The 23,240-nt window shown below is 38.4% G+C and overlaps 1 protein-coding gene across 4 annotated transcripts in view; it reads left to right on the forward strand.

Annotated features, from left to right (window-relative positions):
- The window catches only part of BICC1 (BicC family RNA binding protein 1), a 266,296-nt gene that overhangs the window by 157,443 nt on the left and 85,613 nt on the right, over positions 1-23,240 (forward strand). For all 4 annotated transcript variants that reach the window (XM_070488055.1, XM_044755191.2, XM_044755187.2 and 1 more), the window contains exon 3: positions 2,780-2,849. In XM_070488055.1, coding sequence (XP_070344156.1) covers positions 2,780-2,849 — 70 coding nt within the window. The remainder of the gene's footprint in view (positions 1-2,779; positions 2,850-23,240) is intronic.

The raw sequence follows: 23,240 nt of genomic DNA on the forward strand, positions 1-23,240 counted from the left end.
GAAAGCTTCTCTTTTATAGTATTATGATTATGGCACCTGATGTAATTCACTGGATTAAAAGGCCAAATTATTTAATTCAGAAAAAGAAAAGTATATAGATTATTTTCTTACTGCTTCTCCACCAATAGCATTAGAGTAAGATCTTATTTTTCCATTTTATATCTTTAGGTGTCTCAGCCAACTTAGAGGAAAATTCTGAATCTAATTTTAGTCACTTTGAAGATACATGTATGTCTAGTAGCTGGAGCTTATAGATGATAAAATGTGACCAATAGGATGTCCCTCCTAATTGGACTTTCCTGCCCTCATTTAGTCACTAATGAGTTCAATCATAAGTTTACTTTTACTTGGCTTTCAGGACTCAAGTGATTTTGCAGATTATATTTTGGGGAATCCTTTACTAACCCTCCACCCCTGACCTTCCAAGCCCGTGGCCTTGAGTGTCCTTGTGAGCTGACCCTGTGCCAGCACCCAGCCATCATCCGGCAGCTGCAAGCATCTTATTTGTCTGTGTCCCTGACTGGACTGTAAGCTTGTGGACACCAGGAATTGTGTCTTATTCATGGCTCTGGGTCTTGACGCTTATGGCACCAAAGTAAGCTTTTAATAAGTATTTGTACGATGTTAGAATCAGTTGGTGTGCACAAATCTTAAAGCATATTTGTAAGTTTGTGTAGACACATTTTTAAAAGATAGAGACCCTATATTCAGTATAGTATGGGAGCTAAAAGTATATTATTTGCAAGCAGTCTGGGGTTTTTATCTCCCTTGCTGTGTGAGGAATAAAGAAATCTGTTTCTTAAGGGTATTATGAAGGTTCGTTTACCCAAGTATATCCTGTGCTTGCTGTGTGTGGGGTAGAGAGCTTGCTTTTATTTTGCAGAGACAGACTATAAACAAGTGTACACAGAAAATAGGAGAATTTCAGATTGTGATAAGAGTTTGGAGGGAAATAAACATAGTGAGGTGGGAAGAATAATTATGGTTTGGAGGTGTGAGAGTTGAAGGGGAAGGTGAGTTGGAGAAGGTGGCAGCTGGGGAAGGAAGAGGCGTTGAATGCAGAGGCGTTGAAGGGGGAGCCTGCTGCGCATGTCCGTGGGGAGGCCTGTGTGGCTGGAGCAGAAGTTGTTGAGGAGGATAATATTTATTTTATCACTAAATATGGATTTAGAGTTAACAAAACAATTTAATGGCGAAGACAACTAAACACGTTAACAGCATAAGATGGGAGGAGAAGAGGCAGGGGCCAGGTCCTGTAGGGTTGGGGTCACAGGCTCACCTACCTTCAGGGCCAGGCTGGTACCTTGATGTAGTGAAGACAGTGTGACCTCACTTTCTTCAGTTTTTAATAGAGGCATGGGTGTAGGGAAATACTTCTCTAAGAAAAACAACAGTGTAAACACAATGATAAATGGCAAATGAGTAATATGAACGTGAGGATGATAATGGCACGTGGCTCTTGATCTCATTGTGGGAAACCCAGTGGGGACTGGGGGCAGCCCAGTCTTCTGGCCCTGACTAAAGGGCATGTGATCCTCAGTGCCAGCTGAGTGTTGCCATGTGGGAATGTGGGTCCCAGGTGCTAAATCTGCCAAGTTTTCCAGAGAACCAGAAATCTGAATTTCTATGTAAAATTCCCAGATTTAAAAATGTTGGCTCATGTTTTAGAAAACCTTATGATGGGTGGACAAAATGCATCTGTGGGCTGTAAGTCTGAAACATCTGCTGAAAGCTCTTTTATGCTGCAATAAAGGGGATTAAGTGCAGTGTGATGCCTGTTAATGTGTTAACTCTTTAGCCTTGTGCCCAGTACACAGCCAATAATGAGGGGAAAAAAGTCCTTTTTATTAATTGCACTGTACTGTGTTTCATTGTCTTCACCGTGAATTTGTCTAGTTAACTCTAAATCCGTATTAAATAATATCCTACTCTTAAGTGATTAATGAATGGTAGTTGCTATTTGCTTATTAATTTAGTTTGTTCTATTAATTTGTTTGGCAAATTCCGTATTCTTGGGACAAAAGTAAACATTAGTCTAATTCATGTGATAAATGTAGAGAAGAATAAAGGATGAGCGTTTTGTGGTTCTCATTCTTGTTTTATTTCCCATCTCCGTCCTTTGTTTCCCTCACTTGTTCTTGCTTCTCAGCACACTTGGGTGTCATATCCTCCCAGCTGGTGTTGGCCGCGTGTAAGTGGGAAAGAAGTGTGGCAACAGTGCCATTGTAGACCAGGCGAAAGATGAGGGGAATGCAACCTTAAGATATGACGTCGTGTTTAATGAAGTACAAATGTGCCCAAAGCAAGTTTTTTGGTTTTTTTCCTGCAGAAAAATAGTCTTCATTTAGTAGGGCCTAACCCGCATAGTTTTGTATTACAAGGATCTTGTTTGGTGTGTTGCAATCCGTTGGCGATTGTCTTGGGGAATTTTATTCAGCACAAGCATCTCTAATGGTTCTGATCTCAAATTGGGTTAATTACTTGTTCATGTACTTTTTGGTCTTGTCTCTATGTTAAAATTCTGGAGCATGACAGAGAGGAACACTAAGAGTAACAAAATCTACTTGAATATTTCTAGTCGATTAAAGGCTTATAAAAACACATCTTTTTCTCCCCAGAGGGTTTTCTTTTTGCATTGTATTAAAATGAGATCATTTTGTTGCGTCAACATGAGGCTAAAGACTTGAAAATAATCTTTTTTTTGTTTTTAGAAAAATCTTATCTGTAAATACAAGTTACTAATTGAATCAATATTTTTCTCTCTCAATTTTTGTTGCAGATCATGGAGGAAACAAATACGCAGATTGCTTGGCCATCAAAACTGAAGATTGGAGCCAAATCCAAGAAAGGTAAATTGTGACAGATGGAGAAATTGGTGGTTTTGATAATGGAGACTGTGAAATTACTGCAAGTTTGCCAGGGAGAAAATCAACTTTTATTCTTAGTATGTTTGTACCAAAATATTTGTCAAATAGCAATATTTTGGGGGGAGTATAATAATTAAAAATAATATAGTACAACCTTTTATTCAACAACAGAAAAACATTTTTAAGTATTTTATTCTAATAGAAATGTTTTTCTAGAAGGCACTATAATCACTTATGATGGCAAGGATGCTTGTTCATTGGATGGCCGTGAGTCACGGTAACACTCCACATTTAATAATGTGTTTTCAGCACATAAACTCCCAATGTTTACATGTTAGGGATCTTGTTTATGTAGCATACTGATTTAGTAGCTTATTTTTTTCCCCTCCAATGTGATACAAACCTTAGATTTCCTTTCTTGACTGTTTCTTCTCCTCTTCATCTACCAGACAGTGAAGAACCCACTAGAGTTCTCTTTGTGGCTGAGATTTCCCTTGCCGGGCCTTTCCTCTGCTTTGTCCTTGAGGACACTAACCAATGCATGGATGGCCAGAAACGGAAGTATAGGCACACTTAGTTTTCTTCCAAGATTACATGATATTTTCAAATGACCTGCCTGTATGTATTTTTATGGATAGTTTTTCTTTTTAAAGTATAATCTTAGTCTCAACAAACTTTGTCATGCATACTTTATTAAAAGACACATTGCAATCATTAGGAGATAATGAAAAATATCATCAAACAATTAAAAAAAAAAATCACTCCACAAGCTGAGCCTTATCCATTGTGGTCTAGCTTTTTGTTGTTGCTGTTCAGTTTCATAATTGCTGTCCCTTCTCCCTAGGACTTTTATTGCTAAATGATACTAAACACTGCACCATTGCTCAATTTCCTTTTTTTTTTGAATCTAGATTGCCTTCTTTTAATCTTATTTTATTAGCGTTACTCATCACATGGAATGTAAATTATCTAAAAGTTATTGTTGTGGGTGTTGTTAGCTGGACTTCAATGGACTAGAATTCCTACAGAAACTCTGACAGTTACTTTCTTATTTGTGATCGTGTTTGCAAGAAATCAGAATCCTATGTGCTAGACAGTCATAAGGAGATGTGAATTCCCAAGTATAATTTCATAACTTTTTATAAACCTTGCGTTTGCCAAATGTTATAAGTCATATTCTCAATTAATCATCAGTATGTTGAGATGTTCTATATTCATGACGCAGAAAAAGAAACTGCAATTAGTGGGTTTCTACCTATTTGGTTGTTGGTGGCCATTTAAAAATCCCTGGTGTACCTCTTGAGTAAATTGGAACTTGAACATAGGCCAGATCCTCTTTCCCTATTACCAGGTATTTTTACTTAAAGAATGAAATGAGCTTCATTACTATCCTAATAAAAATGTAATTTGATCAGTCTCTAAAGAAAACCTCCAAGGAAACATGAACATTAAAACAATTCCAGATAAATTTGGATGGCTTATTCTCTTGCATTACCCATTCTACAGTTTTCCCCCCACTATCATGAGAAACTGAGAATTGATTAATTTTTATTCAAAACGTGGTTATAACTTGAGATTTTAGATAATATGGAGATGAATAGATTAAATTCGTGTTTTAGATTAGTTTCCAGTCATTGACACACTTAACCCCCTTCAGAATGGCCATCTATATACCACATTTTGATTAGACATTTTACTTTGAAAATAAGAATATTTCAGCAGTACATTTGAGGGCATTTAGCATAATTTCCACATGGTTAAGGTTAACTTTTGGAATTGTGCCTAAGAATTGATCCCTCTAGGCCTAGGTCCTCAGACATCATTTTATTTTTTATTATTTATGAAGTGCTATGAATGCACACAGTACTGTATGATGAGCAAAATGTGCCGAAAGAGAGAGATTGAGCTCAAGGAAGAGAGAAAAAAATCAAGAGTTTTTCTCAGAGGAATTTTCTATTCAGAATTTGCTTGAGTTGCTCTTATTACTTAAACACACAGCTGCTGAATCAGTTCTTGGCTAACATCCCTGATATGTATATTCCCATATTATTTAAAAAATAGTTTAATTCAGGGATGAAATTTGTTTGACTGTGATTTGTAATTAGTAAAAGGAAGATGAAAATGGCAGGAGGAACTTTAGACGGTAATTATTTGCTCTTTCATCTGATGTAGTTATTCACCTCTGAATGTTGTAGAGGAAAGAGTTATTGGTCTTTATTTTAACCCTTCTTCATTCCAAACTATTATTATTCAAGAGACCACAGAATATAAATGTGCCTAGGGACTTGTGCCATGTTTTGGGTGATTATTAAATTCTAAATCCCATGGCAATGTGAAGATTTGGAATATACATTTAATCCCCACATGCTAGAGAGACAATACAGCCATGAGTTTGTGTTGTATTTTACTTTCTATATTTATGATGCTTATTGGTTGAATACTTGAACCTGGACAAAAATTTTTCATGGCTACTGTTACCCCAGTCTGGCCCCTTCTTTACCATATTGGAATTTAGTCCTGTGTTTTTCAAATGAGCTTCCACTAGTCCTGTCCAAACTTTATTTTTTAAACCTTCAATCCTTTATCAGAGTGGCTGTATGAGCAGCTATATGGCTCCTTTGAGTGAAGTGCTTGTAGGATGCTGCCTGGCAAAAAGGCAAGAAGCCAACAGCGTGGGTTTGCCATCAATTAGAAAATTTAGATTCTTCTCTAAAGACTCTGGTTTAGTAGGTCTGGGGTAGGATTGGAAATCCATGTATTTAACAAGTTCCTCTGATAGTTCTTATGGTTAAGCTGAGTTTGAGAAACAAAAATCTCACTGTCTGACATGGAAATATCATGATTTAGTCACTAAGGAGACCTTGTGTTCAAAAGGCAATAGATGGTGACTACAATTGAAAAACAGGTAAAGTCCCTCAATGGTCACTTCTCCTGGAGAATGTCCATCTTGGTTTCCAAAGAACTGCACTTTTATGGATTCATTAATTTTACGTTTCTGTCATCTTTGCAGTCAATTAACATGGATACATTTAGAGTGATAATAACCATTGTTCTGTGTCTGTGTGAAATATGATTTTGGTTAAAAGGCCATCGGGTGTTTGTCCTCTCTCTCTTCCCCTCCTTCTCCTTCGCCAGCCTCCCCGCCCTTCTTTCTTCCTTCTCTTTCACTCCTCTTCATTCCCCTTTAACCCTATAGAATATCGAGGAAAAAAATGTAACAAAACAATTACACTTAGTAAGCAGAGCATTTTGGGGAAGTGCGTGTTTTGTGATAGAAACTCAGGGACCAAAGAATTTAAAAAACATTCCTGAGTGTTTGATATTATTGGGAGGTTGAATCCTAATTAGAACCAGAAAGAACTGAAAATTGAAGATTCGATATAATGGACATTTAAATAGGTGACTGTAGGATTGTCTTAATGGGCGTCATGATTAAGAAAAACAAAACAATACTTAGTATTTCTTCAGTAATACATAAATTTATTTTGAGTGTAAGAAAGTAAAACTCTTTCCAACTCTTGGAGTCAGACTGCTAGAAGATTCTGCTTCACATAGAAAAATCTGAGGTTTCTGCCTGTGAGAACAGTATTTAAGAATGAATGTGTTTAATACTGTAAAACCTTACTAACAGAATAACTTCAGGCACTTATTAAAATTTTGAATATGCTATTCTGAATCACAGCCTTTTTTAAAACAAATACACCTTCATTAAAGTACAAATAGCATTTTGCACAAGTTTGACTGTTTTGCCAAATAGAAGTCCTGCCAGACCTGCCTTAACAAATAGATAAAAGTGATTTGTAGTGAGAATTTATCACACTGGTATGATTGTGCTGCGTGCTCCACGATGCTAGACAAGTTTGTTCCCTTAAATAAGGGAAACGTTTTTCTTACAGTCTTCTTTTTGCTCTGAATTTGCTCATCAATCTCTTTCTTCTTAGTCTGGCAAAGGTAAATGTGGGTAAAAATTGTTTAAAGTTTTTATGCCAAATTCCAAATAAATGAGGTCAGCATTAGTGAAGCTTTGTTGTCTTTTGTTCTGGTAAGGAGTTTTCCTGCAGAGTTTAACTAAGTGAGAGAAACTGTTCTCTGCAAGTTTTCTCTTGTGACCATTTAGGATGCCCCAGGACTAGCAGGCATGAAAGGTTTTTACTGGATTGCTTGATGTATCCTCGTTTGGAGGTGATTTGGCACCATGTCTGGCCATTCTCCTCCTCCTAGAATAAACAAGAGAATCATCAAAATTCCATGAGGTTTTATTATTTTTGGTTGCATTCCATCAGAACAAGCAATATCTAATAGAAAATCTTAGCATGAGAAAAATCATAGACCATTTGCTTTGTTTTTTCTAGGGAAAATGTTTTGTTGAGTGTATTTACACTTTTTTGGGGTATTCACATTGGATTAGTTGAGACTTTTAACATAGTGTTGCTCAAGGGTAGAGGGCAGAGAAGAGGTATGGCATGGTATGCTGGACCACAGTGTTTCCAGTGGTGGGTTGTGACCTATTGTGTATCAAAAATTAATCTAAGAGTCACAGCTAGCATGTTAAAAAAATACAACTAGATAGAAAAGAAAACATCAAAGTGTAAAAGTATTGTTTCATGAAATTTTCAGTCATATGTGTAACTGTTTATGTATGTGTATACAAACATACATACACATATATATGTTACTGGGTCATGGTATAAAATGAGTGACAAAGAAAGGTCAGAGAACAGTGTTCTAGGTGGCTAGTCCCCCCAAAGGGAAAAGAGTACATGTATTTTGTTCACCACTGTATCCCTAGTGCTGTAACCAGTACTTAGTTGGCACTCAGTAAATATTTGCAGATTGCTTGATAACTCAACTCAGTGATGGTTATAGTGGAACTACTAATACAGATGAGAATGTATATCACTAAGGTGTGTTGTGTAGGAAAAAGATTTAGAATCATGGCCTTCACACAAGAGTGGCATTCACTGTTCTGAAAAATATCAACTAAGGATGTCTTTTCTGTAGACCTATTAAGTGAACAAATGTGGGACACGATTTGCGGCTGAAGCCGATGTGGTTAAAGCTCCTCTTAGAGGTTTTGACTAGTTCTAATGAGGAAAATGGAAGGAAACGTAAGGAAAATGACCTGATCCTTGTCCTTCATGGGACATATAAATGAGTGAGGCTCTGGTGCCATTCTTAGTATGCTTGTAAATAATACTTAACAAGACCCAGCCTCCTGGTTGTGTTCCAGACCAGAGTTGTTTTGGTTGTGGCTATTTTAATTAGTATTTGGTTACATAATTGACATAGTAGTAGTAATATTTGGTACTACCGTTTGTTGATACCTATTGGAGCCAAGTGCTGCTAAATATTTTACGTATATAATCTTATTTAATGATCAGAGCAACCCAATGAGTTAGGTGGTGATATTTTCATTTTATAGGTCAACAAACTAAGGCACATGGAGTAGAATAACTTGCCCAGGGTTTTACAGTTAGTAAGCAGCAGACCCCGAACTTGAACTCAGGTCTGTTTCAGAGCCCCAAATCCTCTACTCTAATGCCTTTTTTTACCCACACCTGGGTGAAATGATACCTTTCTTGATGCCTTTCCTTATTCCAGGCTGTTCTTTGACGAAGTATCCCATCAGCGACTATTGCCAGGTCTAGCTGCTTACGATCAGTAATAATAATAATCAGTTTCGTAATGGCTCAGTCCTTGGGAATTACAGAGACTTGAAGGTGGGCTAAGATTAGCATGCCCTTACTCTTATAGATAACACCTCCTTTTTCCAGGGGGAGTTAGGTTTAACAATTAAAAAAACATGAAACCACTCATAGCTGCGTACACTTGTTAAAATGCCTACTTCTGAATTTTAACTTGGTATTTCATGTCTTCATGTGCTATTTCCTTAGGAAGAGACTTTTTGATTTGTCATTAAGCTAAACAACTTCTAAGATAGATTTGAAAGGAAAATAAGCTCAGAATGTGTTAGAGATTGCTTGGAGGGTTTTTGCTTGCCTTTTTGCTTTCAATCTTTAAAAGTAGTTTCTATGACCTGCCCAGGGACCCTTGAATTTCTGCTGGGTAGAAAGATTTTGTACTTAACGTTTTTGTATATTATTAATGTGACTGATCATCAATTGGTGAGTGCTAATTGGGGGCCAAGAGTAGGAATTCAGCTAAAGAGCTGGACAAGTTGTATGCAGTATACTAGTAGTCACTATGGTTAGAGAAAGCATGGTCTAACTAGGACCTCTCAGAGGAAGATGGGGATCTGGGGTATTTTTAGTTCTTGAAGATCCCAGTATACTTAAACAATAAAAGGCTTATAAAAATTAACCTATGTTTTAAACATATAATTTGTCAGTATATCTATTTCTTCATGAATAACCTCATTTGCACATAGTGCCAAATGTGCAAATTTGAGATTCTTTCTGAATACGTGTGCTCTTGCACACACCCTATTTTATAGGTCAGATGATTCATGCTATGTGGCACATTATCAGGACTGAGGACCTGAGCTTAGGTTCATTTCTTGATCTCCAACTGGTTCCTCTTTCTTCCCTTCCGAAGGCCCCAAGGATTGGCTTACTTGTTCATCTTGTAACTGCCATAAACTTTCCAATCTTTTCTCTCTCCTGTATCGAGGCCAGAGAGGAAGATGGTCTTAGCTTTTCAATTGTCCTCTCAAACCTGAAATAAGCAAATTCAGCTGGTGTTTTTTTAGAGCGATATTTTCCGTTGACTTAGTAAGGAAACAGATTTGGAGTAGAATGGAAACAAATTGGAAGTGGAATGGAGAGGTAAGAAAGTAAGTGGAAAAAGTGAAAGTGTCAAGAGAATGAGAAGACAAGCCAGAGGCTGGGAGAAAATATTTGCACAAGACGTATCTGATCAAGGACTGTTACCCAAAATATACAAAGAACTTTTTAAAACTCAACAATGAGGAAATGAGCAATGCAATTAAAAAATGGGCAAAAGATCTGAACAGACACCTCACTGAAGAATATGGCAAATAAGTATATGAAAAGGTGCTCAACATCATATGTAATTAGGGAATTGCAAATTAAAACAATGAGATGCTACTATACACCTATTAGAATGGGTGAAATACAAAACACTGACAACACCAAATACTAAGGATATGGAGCAAAAGGAACGCTCATTCATTGCTGGTGGGGATGCCAGATGGAACAGCTAAGACAGGCAGTTTCATAGAAAACTAAATATACTCTTACCATATGATTCAGCAATTACATTGCTTGATATTTTCCCAAAGGAGCCGAAAACTGATGTCCATAGAAAAACCTACACATGAATGTGTATAGTAGCTTTATTCATAATTACCAAAACTTGGAGGCAACCAAGATGTCCTTCAGTAGGTGGATGGATAAACAAACTGTGGTACATCCAGAGAATGGAATATTATTCAGTGCTAAAAGGAAATGACTTGTCAAGCTACAAAAAGACGTGAAGGAACATTAAATGTATATTACTAAGTGAGATTAGCCAGATGTACTGTATGGTTCCAACTATCTGACATTGTGGAAAAGACAAAACTATAGAGACAGCAAAAAGATTAGTGGTTAGTGGTTTCTAAAGGTTTGAGTGGGAAGAAGGATGAATAGGCAGAGGACAGAGGATTTTTAGGCCAGGGAAGCTAGTCTGTATGATCTAAAATGCTAGATGCATGTCATTATACATTTGTCAAAACCCATAGAATGGGTTGTGATGTTGATGGTGCAAGAGGTGGTGCCTGTGTGCAGGGAGTGGCATGTGAGAACTCTGAACTTTCCACTCAGTTTTGCTATGAACCTGAAACTGCTCTAAAAAATAGTCTATATCAAAAAAAAATGGTCAAAGATATTGGGTACAACACTTTAATCAGCATTTTAAAGTGTACTACATGCAAAGATAATGTTATATGATCAATAACTCCTTAATGTGTAAGTTTAAAAGCACCATGAAATCTCTTCAGAACCTATGAAAAGTTTTATGTAATAAAAAAAATGAGGCAAAGAAAGTGAGAAGGATGGTTACACAGTAAATCATACTTTTTTATTCCTTAGGAGGTGACTGGAGCCAAGTCATGATCTTTCTTAGCTCACCTACCTCTGTGACTGCTGTCTCCCTTTTTGGGAGAGCTCATTCTCCCTCAGTCCTCTTGTTTCCTGAACAGATGTTTTAAGTCCTGTGCCTTTAGTGAAGAAAACGCCATCCCAGCATCCCTTCCATCTGCAGTTCTTCCCTCCTCTGAGGAGGAAGGACAAAAATATTTCTTATTTGCTTACCTGGTAATAGGCACTGTGCTAGATGTTACCTCTGTTATCTCTTTAATCCTCATAATAACCCACATGAATGACCGTTATTATCCCCGTTATACACGTTAATAACTGATGCAGAGAGGTGATAGAACTTGTTTGATGTCTGACGTAGAGTTTGAACTGATGGATTTAGGATATCATCTTTGATTTCCAAGTTCAGGGTATTTCCCTCCATGCCAGGAGCATGCGCATAGGTGCCAATGGTGAGTGTGTGGTCATCAAAGGAATGAAGATTCGCCAGCACATTCATTTAAGAAAACCCAGACTTCGAATATGTTTCTTAATTATCTTCTTCAAGAAGAAAGGCAATCCTAAGTCCTTACCCACATTTTAGAAGCATACTGGACATCTATCTTGTAAAGTTTTTCAACCTAGATTTCTTTTTATTATTCTCTGTGCTTTTTGCTGTATCTTTCTTTCCTTTTCTCCTCTTTTGAAACCCATTAATGTTTTTACTGGGATTTATATACCTTTATCTGGAGGAGTGGTTCTCAACCTGGCATGTTTTTATCCCCCAGGGGACATTTGGCGGTATCTGGAGATATTTTTGGTTGTCACAATTGGGAGTGGTGTTACTGGCATCTAGTGGGTAGAGGCCAGGGATGATGCTAAACATCCTACAGGGCGCAGGACAGCCCACACAACAGGAATGATCCAGCGCAAAATGTCGATAGTGTGAGGTGGAAAATGCTGAGCTTAGAAGAGTGGGCATGATTATCAGGAGACTGCTGTCTGCATAGCACTGGATTCTCACTAGAACATGTCATGAAACCTGGTGCATTGTGTAACTGGCTTCCTTTCACAGCATTAGGAACAGGGTGGTTTATCTGTATGAGTGACTCCTGAAGGAGCACTGTACATATGTAACAACATAGGTGAACCGACAGAATTTCAGTAAAAGAGACAAAACATGGTAGGATGGCAGATCCACACATTTTGAAAGCCAGTTTGCAATCAATTTTGAATGATATAGTTTGTGCAACTTCAGCTGCTTGTTTATTCTCCATCAGTGTTTCAACCAGTGTTTTAAGTTGTGCCTGTGATTCAGTGCTAGGGAATGGACCAGCTGCCCGCCTAGTTCCCGCTGTCTGCGTCTTCTATTCCTCTTTTCTGGAATGTGTAGTTGTGATAACTGTGACAGTCTCTGGGGTTTATGACCATATTTGAACACCACAGTGGTGCACTATGCTCCTGTCTTGGCCTGGAGATGGGCACCAAATTTCCATGGTTTCCCAAACCCTGTGTGGCCTTGCTCTGGTTTTTCTTTGCTCCATCAGTCACGGCATTGCTGGACAGGATTCAGTGACATCTGTCAGGCCTGTCAGTAGCAATTAAATTATTTTCATGAAGCCTTTTTGCAGTTGCAAACCTAACTGAGGTACCATGTGACATTTCTCATTAGCTAAGGAAAATAACTTAAATCAGAGTGGCATCCTCATTTCTTCGAATGTCCTTTTTGTGCCATTGAAGGTGGTTTGTGGCTTTTTATTACATTTTTATACAAACGTTGGTACTAACAGACATTTTTTTTAATTAAGGCTATGATGGTTAACAACCTTGTGAAATTACAGTTGTACATCATTATTAGTCATGTTGTAGGTACACCACTTCACCCCTAGTGCCCTCCCCCACCCCCCTTTCCCCTGGTAACCACCGATCAGTTCTCTTTCTAACAGACTTTTTTATCAAGCAATATAAGAGAGATGTCAGGAATGAGGAGTTACAGTCTCTTTATATCTTGCTGTAAGGAATTACTCTTAAAGCAGAAGAAGTCCTGCCTGAAATAAGATGAAAACATTGCATATGTATGTTTTTGGCTGTTTGGTCTATGCAAATAGTTACGTATTATTACTTTATGAAAATGGACTCATTCTACACACACATTCTGCAATTGGATTTGTTCTCTTAAAAAATGAGAATATACAACTATGTCCTGGGGGGCTTTGGGGAGAAAAAGAAGGAAAAAAAAAAGAAGATTGGCAACAGTTGTTAGCTCAGGTGCCAATCTTTAAAAAAAAAAGAAGATATCTTTCATAAAAGCACATAAATAATAAAAATATTTTTGTAGCTTTATGAAATGCCCTTGTATGTATGTGGGATATGGATATATTATAATATGTTTTGACAAATCTGTTTTGATGGGCATTGTGTTATGTTATATTTTTTCCTACAATGAATGTCAAATTTATTTGTTTACTTGCACAAGCTTTTCTGTTGCATAAACTCTTACAAATAGAATTCTTAGGGGCCAGCCGTGTAGCTGAGTGGTTAAGTTCGCACGCTCTGCTTCAGCAGTCCAGGGTTTGCTGATTTGGGTCCTGGGTGTAGACCTACACACCACTTGTCAGGCCATGCTGTGGTGGCATCCCACATAAGAGAATTAGTATGACCTACAATTGGGATATACAACTATATACTGGGGCTTTGGGGAGAAAAAAAAAGGGGAAGATTGGCAACAGATGTTGGCTCAGGGCCAATCTTCTTCACCAAAAAGAAAAAAACATACTTTAAAAAAACCAAACAAACCTACCTTTAGGGGAAAAAAAAGAATTCTTAGGTAACACGTTATGAGAAACTTTAATATTTTTCAGGATTGCCACATTGTCCTCTCTGATGACTATTGAACTCCTACCAGCAGGGACTGGATTCTAGAAAGCGAAATAGCTCTTCTCTCCTATCTTTGCCACCACTGTGCTTTCCCATCCTTGGCTGGTCTAAATAGTGAAAAATATGTTGTCTCATGCAATTCCTTAATTAATAGAGAAGTTGACATTTTTCATCCATTTACAGAACACTTATTTGTATTATTCTGTGAATTGTTCGTCCTTACCTTTTGTTGGTTTATTCATAGCCTTTCCCTGTTCTAGTGAGTTGTTCATCTTTTTTCTAATGAAATAAAAATATTTAAATTGTTTTTTCTACTCAGAAGTTTGATTGCTTATGCTTCTCTCTCATTTCTCCAAACGACTCATTTCTCACCATTAATATTGGTTTACAAGTAATATATGGATCATTTCTATTTCAAACTGGAAAGAAATGAATTGACCTTAAATAGTTCTAGTGTATTAATTTTTGAAGGACTATAGAAGAGTATGCATTAACATTTAGGGCATTGAATTTTTGAAGTAAACTGTTTAAAGATTAGATCTTCAATATTAACATGGAAATTTTATACATGCACACACGTGTATGGATATATATATATGTATGTTTGTGTGCCAAGGTATGAGAAATGCTCAAAATATTATGCAAGAGGCATTGAATTTTTAAGTTTTGTTGGTGTAACAGAAACAAGATGCAGTAAATTGTATGGCTCTATATCCATGTATTGGGCTTTGGTTTTGTGTTCTGGTGGAAACAGTTTCTGAAATTTTTTCTAATCCCTTATATTCAAGAGAAGGATGCTTCTATACATTATTTTGGATTGACTTGCATTCTATTTCTACACCATCTCCATTCTAGAATGGAGTCTATGAACAAGAGTATTTAGTTTTTGGAATAATTGACACTTGGTTCACTTAATAGAACAAAACCCACCTTCTGCGTTGCTCTATTTCAGAAGTGTCCCTTTGGTTTCTTTGTCTGTGTTGTCCATGCTCTTTCTCAAATCTGACACAGCACCAAGGAATCCTGACTTACTTCACTTAGCTTGGACATATGTGAGAATTTTGGAAAGTGATGGAGAAGAAAGGAAAGAAGACTTTCAGCCACCAAAGATAAACAGTCACGCACCACATGACAAGATTTCACTCAACGACCACATATATGACAGAGGTCCCGTAAGATTAGTACCATATAGCCTATGTGCGTAGCAGGCTATACCATCTAGGTTTGTGTAAGTACACTCTATGTTGTTCACACAATGACAGAATTGCCTGATGATGCATTTCTCAGAATATATCCTCGTTGTTAAGCAACACATGACTGTACATATTTGAGGTCAAATAATATGTCCCTATTTCCTTTGCTTTCATCATCAAATGGGTATATTCTAATCTGATCCTCTTGGGGTTTCTCCTTAGGTCAGTGCCTACCAGATTTTACATCCTAGGCGAGTTATGTAACTCTCTTTCCACACCTGTAAAGTGTAATATCTGTATAGTCTAGGTTTGAAAATTCACTAAGTTTCATGGCAAAATATATGTTAGTTTTGAGTGAAGTTTGTTTTACAAACATTGACTTATCTTCTGTTCCCCAACCTTTATGCCATTTCACACCTTTACATATTCTCTGTTGGCTGTAGAAGGACATCTTCCACCCTTCTTTTTCCAACTGGTCAACTCCTAGTCATTCTTCTACATTCGTCTCAGATGATGTGGCTTCCTGGAAAGCTTCACCCACACTTGAGATGGAGTTTAATACTCAGTTCCCTGCACTAACTCAGTACTTTATACATACTTACATTTTGGCATTTTTCATGCTTGTGTCATATCAGTCTAGGCAGTTGCCTTTTCTTCTGGACTGTGAGCTCATAGACCCATGTCAAAGGCCACCATGTCTTATTCCCTTCCATGTGCATGATGCCTACTGGGAAGGTGAAGTTATAAACTATCAGTTAAAGTTTATGTTATCATTTAGGTTTAGAATAAATTTGAAATTAATTCAATGATTTAACTCATTCCGGTATCTTCTGAGTAACTTTTGAGAAGATGAAAAATGGCCCTGGCAGCTAGGCTGCAGTGTTCCCAATTGAACATAAATACCTTTTATAAAATAGAAATAATCAGACAGGGCTACTCCTTGAGTAAGTCTGAAGCAAGACTGAGACCGGACACTTTGCAACCACAAAAGTAATTAAACATCCCTTTCATGACTGACATGAGTGATTGCTACTGCTTTACTGACAATGATTCCAACTCAGCATTAATGCTCTGCCTTCTAGATTAAATTTGCCAAGACTCATTCAGTGAACTGCACCTACTTCCTGACAACTTCCAGTCCAAATCTGACCACTACTTTTCTAAATCCTCCTTGGAATCTCCCAGAACAAACCCCAATTCTATAATAAGCTTCCTTTAGTTTCCTATTTAGATGCCCCAGTTCCTTTGGTGTACTCTCTGTCTTGCTGTAGGAAGCTAAAGAAAGCTCACTCGATTTACTACAGATGTGTTCTTGGGGGTCTTTGGCTAGTGGGCATCGTAGTGAATGTTGGAGGAACTTAAAGAAGCATTGATGTCAGTCTCTGCCCTTTGGATACTTAGAGTTTGGCCAGGGTTTCCTGCCCTACTCACTTTAAACAAGTTTTTTAAAATAGTGTTGTTTGTTGTCAGGACTAGAATAGTTCAGAGGAGGAGGAGAAGAGTGCAAGCCACAGCCAAGAGAAATATTCCTTAGGAGTTGGTAGTTCCTACTGTGGATCTCAAAAGGGTGGGTAGGGGTGGGGCATTCTGTGTGGGAAAGGTTCAAAGCTGACCAGGATCGTTGTGTGCTGGAGGAAGAGAAGAGGCTGCTTGGTGAAAGGGAAAGACTTGGAAGAGTTGGTGGCCAATAAGGTTAGGTGGGTAGGGCAGATCAGTGAGGGCCATAACCTCATGAGAACGTCGTCTGTCCTGTAGACAATGGAAAGCCTGGGTAGGGGGTGGTCACAGGAGATAATTGATAGCTGTCGTAGGAAGGGCAGTAGGTCATATTTGATGGCAGTGGGATCAAGGAGACTTCTTGAAAGGGAAATCAGCAGAACGTGGTGGCTTGACAAAAGCAAAGAATTGGGTAGTTGGCTGCTGTAGCAGATGTTGTTGATATGCTCATGGCCTGCCTCTGAGTTTACCTGTGGTGGGGGTGTCCCACGCACACTGACAACTTCCCACCTCAAGTGCTGGCTGCCTGAGCTTCTCTAGCGGAGCATTTGTCCAGCACTGCCGGAGCTTCCTCCTCTAGTTCAGAGCAGCCCAGAAGTGCTGGCGATGATGCTGGTGAGTGAAGTCTCCCAGGGGCACCCTTCAACCAACAAAGGACTGGAGTCAGAAAACAAATGTCCGGTTTCTCCTTCCCTCTGTGGGACAAATCTGAGGCACATTATTCATGTCTCCTCAGAATACCCCCAGGGCGTTGAGCACCAGCAGTGACTGCTCCATACCACTCCCTTTCTTGGCTTTCCTCTCTCCTCACTCATATTTTCCTTACTCCCTAACTTATGCTTCCTGGGATCACCTCCCAAATACGTTATCCCAAGTAACACACACTAACCCAAGTCCTTGTCTCAATGTCTTCTTGAGGAGAACCCAGACTGAGATGGGTATCCTGGATGATTGGGATAATTATTATGCAATAAAAAAATGGAGTTGGCATCCTTTCCATAGTTAATTAATGACTCTGTTGTTTAGTGAAAAAAATGACTGCAGTCACCTCAACTTTATTTTATATATCAGTGCAGGAATATGGCAAAATGATTTAGAGTTCATTGCTCATTTTGAGGAAAAAAATTGCTCTAAACCATCTGCAAAAGTATTAAAATGATCCCAAGTGGAACATAGGCACTTGAAGCAGTTTCCAGGCACATTAGATTATTGTCAACAAAAAGAAAAATATACACTATGGGGAGAAGCAAGAAGAAAGAAAGAGTTTGGAAACCCATGATTTTAGCAGGTCAGGGAAGAGAATGTCAGCGGGCGAGCAGGGCAGGAGCCCCAGCTCCCTCACCTGGATATCATCCAGGTGGTGTAGGAATCCCAGCTGATTGGCAGCTATGATGTGATTCTTGCCAGGTAAGGGAGCATGAATGATCTATCACAGGGGAAGGGACCTGCCATAGGATCATTCCTGTCTACTTGTACTCTCCTGAAAGTCATGGTTAGTGACTTGAGCCAAGTTAGGAAAAATATTTCCGTTACTAACAATATAGTTGTTAAGTGTGCTCCTTGGGGATCCTGGAATATTTACTTGACAGTAATAAGCATTAGAGTTTCATTCTTTTCCTATTTTTCCTCATGATCACATTAGCATCCAAATATTTTAAAAGTCAGCACTTGATAGAGTTTTATAGACAAATGGCAAGCAAGTTACGTATAACTAAAGAAGCCATGAATCCATCCGGTTTCCATGAACAATCATACCTTCAGGATTTGGAACTGATGCTTGACTGAAAAGATGCCCACACAGGGGTGGTCCTGTCCATTACATTCTCTTAGGAAATGAAGCCCTGGCTTTCCTTAGTGCTGTGTTCTACATTGGCCCTATTCTAGAAGGAAAGGAATAGTGTTTATTGATGCTTTTTTCTCCTAAAATCTATTAGAGATTCTTACTTGTATTGAAATGAGTTTAAAACATGTATTGTTTGTTCACCATTTAATGAATTTTGGAGCGTCCATATGTATTATCACTTTTTAATGTTCTCGTCAGTCATATGAATTAAGGAATAGAATAAAACTCGAATTCTTTTTGGGGGCATTTTTTTAAAAAAATCAGAAATGTTCATCTCCATTGTAGGAAAGTAAAATTAAGTAATGATCACATTATTGACCTTTGAGAGAGCAACAAAATCTAGAGTACAATCAGTCAGGAAAGGAAGAGGCAGCAACTAATATTTAAGTGTGCCTCTCTGTGGAGGGAGATAGTAGTAGACGGGTAGTTTCTTGACACATTGGTGGGTTGAGGTGAAGTGAGTTTATTTTTCTTTTACTGTTTTGTTCTTTCTTTTCCTGTAAGAATAAAAGTCACTTGAGGGAACTTCTAGGCTGAGCAAGTGTAGGGAAGAGATTGACGCTAGAGAAAGTGAGCAGAGCTTAGGGTGAAGCCACCCCTTGCAGGGCTAGATTTAGAAGAACAGGTGTTGGGGCTGAGGTTAATTAGCCTTGGGCTGTTCGCTCACTCTGAGTCCTTCCACTAACACTATGCTCATTTTAGTGAAATAACCCAGTTTAATTTCTGGTTTTTATAGTTCTCATTAGACTCTGCTGGGTATGGTTGCGGGATTTAATGGCTGAGGCTGTTGATTCTGCCAGCTCCATGTCCAGTAGAATGCTCAGCTTATAGTATGTCCTCAGGAAATGTTTATGAAACTGGTTTGAATGTGTTTTCCTGAGTTTGGTGAGAAGCAGGAGAGAAGAGTGAAGATTATGATAGATTTAAGATAAAAGTGAGAAAATTGAGTGTAAATTTCCTCTGCTTTTCTCAGTCTGTTTGGAGAAGTCAGTCATCTCCTGGGAGCATAGAGGTATAATTTGGAGACTTGAAGAAACTGGGGAAGGTTCAGAACAGCTGCTTATGGAAAATTCAATAGAGATGAATAAAAAACTTGCCAAACTGAATTAGGCTGCAGCTGAGGCTGCATAGTATGAATCTTTAGTCAAGTTTCTTAGAACACTTATATGCCTTTTTCCAGTTCTTTCATCACTCAGAAGTGAAGAACACAGAAAGAGGGTTACCACCTATGGTGGAGGGTAGTAAGATGGGTATGGCAGAAAGCCAGAGGAGTGGTGATTTTAGAGTGTGTGATGAGAGGGTGAAATGGTCGACCTTGGGGTGTGATGGCACAGGAAAAATTGAAGCCAGCAGGGAGGCTAGAGAGGGCAGGGAGCACAGGAGTCCTAGTAACCTAGAGAGCTGGTGGGGTTGAGGGCATTTAAGAGTTGCATTGGTAGGAGGTTGCAGCCAGAGAAGGAGATGACAAGTTAGAAGTCTTCAAAGTGGAATGCTCCGGATTGTGATGAGGTCCAATTTACAGCTGGGTTTGTGGGTTACTAATATATAATTAGTTTCACAATTTAGTAATTCTCAGCACTTTTAGGATTGTTTAGCAAAATTAAATTGGATTCTTTAAACAAGCAAAAAGAAACTTGTTAATGAGTTAAAACCAAGTAAGATGGGAACAGTTAGTGTCAATATGACACTAGTTTGCTAAATTCTATGTAATTTTACCACTGAATAGCCAAGCTAATATTCCTATAGTAATTGACTTTCAGGTGTGGAAGAATTACTTATGTAGCAGCTGATCAGTGCTTTTGCTAGCCAGTTTTAAAACGGTACATGTGCAAACACCTCATAACTTATGCATGTTTTCCAGTGAGAATTACATCATAGGTCGAAAGAAAATAAATGCATCCATGGTTCTTAGATGTTACATAATCTAGGAACTTCATAACTTCCAAGTTACATAATCTGAAGTCATTATATAATCTCACGACTCCTTACGAGGGGGAAAAAAGTTATATTTCTTATAGAAATGCAATATGATAATTGGATAAATAACAGTGTGTGTGTGTGTGTGTGTGTAATTTTGCAAATACACAAATACTTAAGTACTAGTTAGAATGAATCTGACTATCTCTCTGCATGCTCCCCCTACCCCACCCCAGTGAACATCTAGGTCACCTTTCAGTTCCAGAACATCAAAAGCTGTGATCGGTGCCAGCCTAGAGCTATGCACAGGATTGCTTAGAGTCACAGGGAGTGTTCTCCTCCCTCCCAGACATTCCTTCTATTCCTGGCCTTTGACTTGGCCTGAGTGGCCACTTATGCTCAGCCCTACATGCTCTCCAGCATCCCCTGAATTGGTTACAGTAGAGGCAGAGCCTCTTGGTGACTTCCAGCGTGTGTAGGCTTTTGTCTTACAGACCAGGTCTCCAGAACACATCTGCCCAAAGCCGTGGCTGCCTCTATCCTGATGAAGCAGGCAGTTGCACCTTCAGGTCTCTAACTCTTCTTTTACCTCCAGTTACTCATCCTGGGGTCTGGCCTCCCTTACTGAGAATGAAGTTCAAGAGATGAAGGCAGGTAGAGTCTCTGAGCCTCTTGTTGCCTGTCCTGGCTGCCTCACTCCCTGTACTGTCGAGTCTCATTTGAACTCAGATGCCTGTCTGATGCAGGTGTAAGCTGAAGTACCCTCCTCCCTTTGAAATACAATTTGCCCACGTTCCCCACTTGGAGTGAGAATCTTGAGTCCTCTGTAGCCATTTGTTGGGGGTGGGTTTTGGGAGACTTTCGTCTAGGCATTTCTACCTTATTTAAAGTATGGCTTAATTTCCTGTCCTGTGTCTGTTATTATGCATTAATGGCAAGGAATACAGTCTTTCCTTTTGGATTTTCCTCTTGCAAACATGAGCCTTACAAGACACGTGGATTTGTGGTGGACTTAAATGTGTGGGGCAGCAAGAGATTTTGCTTAGCGTGCTGTTTCCGTCTGAGACTTTTCGCTTCCTGGCAGCCCCCACCCTATTGCCCTCCTAACTCCAGCCTCCTCCCAAATGTAATTCAGCAAACATTTTAAAACATCAAGTTATCTCTCTACCTTCATCTTGACTCAGGTCCCTATTTGGGCTTCTTTGAAGTGTGGATCTTCTACTCCAGGTCCCTGCTTGGGAAGTTATCTTTTCCCTTACCTGCCAGTCTTTAAGATGGGAGAGGAGCAGGGTGGAAATGTATTTCACCACTGGTGTGAACACATCATGTCAGAAGGCAGAAAAGGCTACTTTTGGAATTAAGCAGCATGTGTTTTTGCGTGTTGGTTTGTTTTGTCTTCACAAATCCTCATGATTCTTGAATCTTTCAGATTGTGGACCTGTGGACCCCCATCTAATCCTGGCCACTTCATCTTCTTAGACAGCCTGGATTATTAGTCTTAATACTGTAAATGTGGTGCCATCTGAGGAGACATCCTATACACTCTTGGTTTCCCAGAAATGTGTTTTTAGGAAAAAGTTAGTGATAAAAAAATTTTCTTTAGCTGAAATAAGTCCTTGAAGACTTCCCTTATTATTGTTTTGATTGATCTTTCTCAACAACTTTGTGGAGAATGGTTGCATACTCAAAGCATTAAAAATGCCCTTTATAATTGGGAGATGCCAACACCAACTTTGATGTAGATTGTGCTGTTTTTATGTATAAAATTTAATTATTTAAAAAATTTCTACTGCTTTCTCTCAGATCCACAAGGGATTAGAATCTGTCCCTTGTGTTTACAATTTTAATTAGACTGAAAATTCAGTAATTTGAACAATTCTTCCCTTTACATTAAAATTGTCTTTGCAACCTTGAATGGGAAGAATTAAAAATAAAAATAGTATCAGATTATAAGCATGTCTATTCTCATCCAGATAAGACTATATTACTATCCACAATAATAACAATTTTTGACCTATTTCAATAATAATAACAATAATAATAACTACTACTATCATTTATTGAACACCTACAAAGTCAGGCAAGGGGTTATATGCATTTATAATTTATCTCGCTCTTACGAATCACAGTTCTATGAGATGAGCATCTCGTCTCAGATGGAGAAACAGAGGCTCAGAGAACGTCATATGGTTACACAACTTGTAGGGTCGTAACTGAGACTTGTGCCTACAGTTCATTCAACTGGCAGTTCATCCTCTTCACAGTAGTTAGAGCTTCTGGAATAGAACCCTGGACCTGATGTTGTGTACTTGGATGATGCATGTATATGTCTGAGCACTTTAAGTGTTAAGTCTCTCCGATTTTAGCAGATGGTGTTTTTATTACATGTCATATGCACAGATAGGAGGTGGCTGTGCAGCCCCCGTGTCTTGTGTCTATTGCTTAAACACTGAAAAGAAATTCACTGCTTGCCTTTCTTTTGAAACAACTTGAATTGGCCTCCCACCTTTTTTTTTTTTGGTCATCATCTTAAAATTATACATCTATTACCATGGAATGTTCTGCAGTTACTTCTTAAAGTTGACCAACTCAATTGATGGTAAATATCTTTTAATCTGTGTTCAGAGGAACAAGTTTACCCTAGGGAAAATCGGATCTGCAGACTGTTGTTACGTAAAATGAAACTTTTTCCTCCTAGAACTTGGCAGAGCTTAGAGTCCAGGAGGAAAAGAGAATGTGTGTGGGTGGGAGATTGAGGAAATGTGAAGTTGACTGAGAAATGTAAGCAATTGATTAAAAAGCAAGCATAAATGCTAATCTTTACAGAGCTTTATAACTTATCTCACTAATGTTAATGTTTGCCTTTAAAAGATGATAGAATTTTGTGTGGCCCTTTTCTTTACAAAACCCAGCTGAATTTTACTGAGAGAAAATGGAGTTTTCCATGGAACAATAACAAAATAATGTATACATGATTAAAATGGTAGTTTTTGGCTAGATTATATGCATT

This window comes from Equus asinus, chromosome 2 (assembly GCF_041296235.1).
Source record: "Equus asinus isolate D_3611 breed Donkey chromosome 2, EquAss-T2T_v2, whole genome shotgun sequence".
NCBI classification, from domain to species: Eukaryota; Metazoa; Chordata; class Mammalia; order Perissodactyla; family Equidae; genus Equus; species Equus asinus.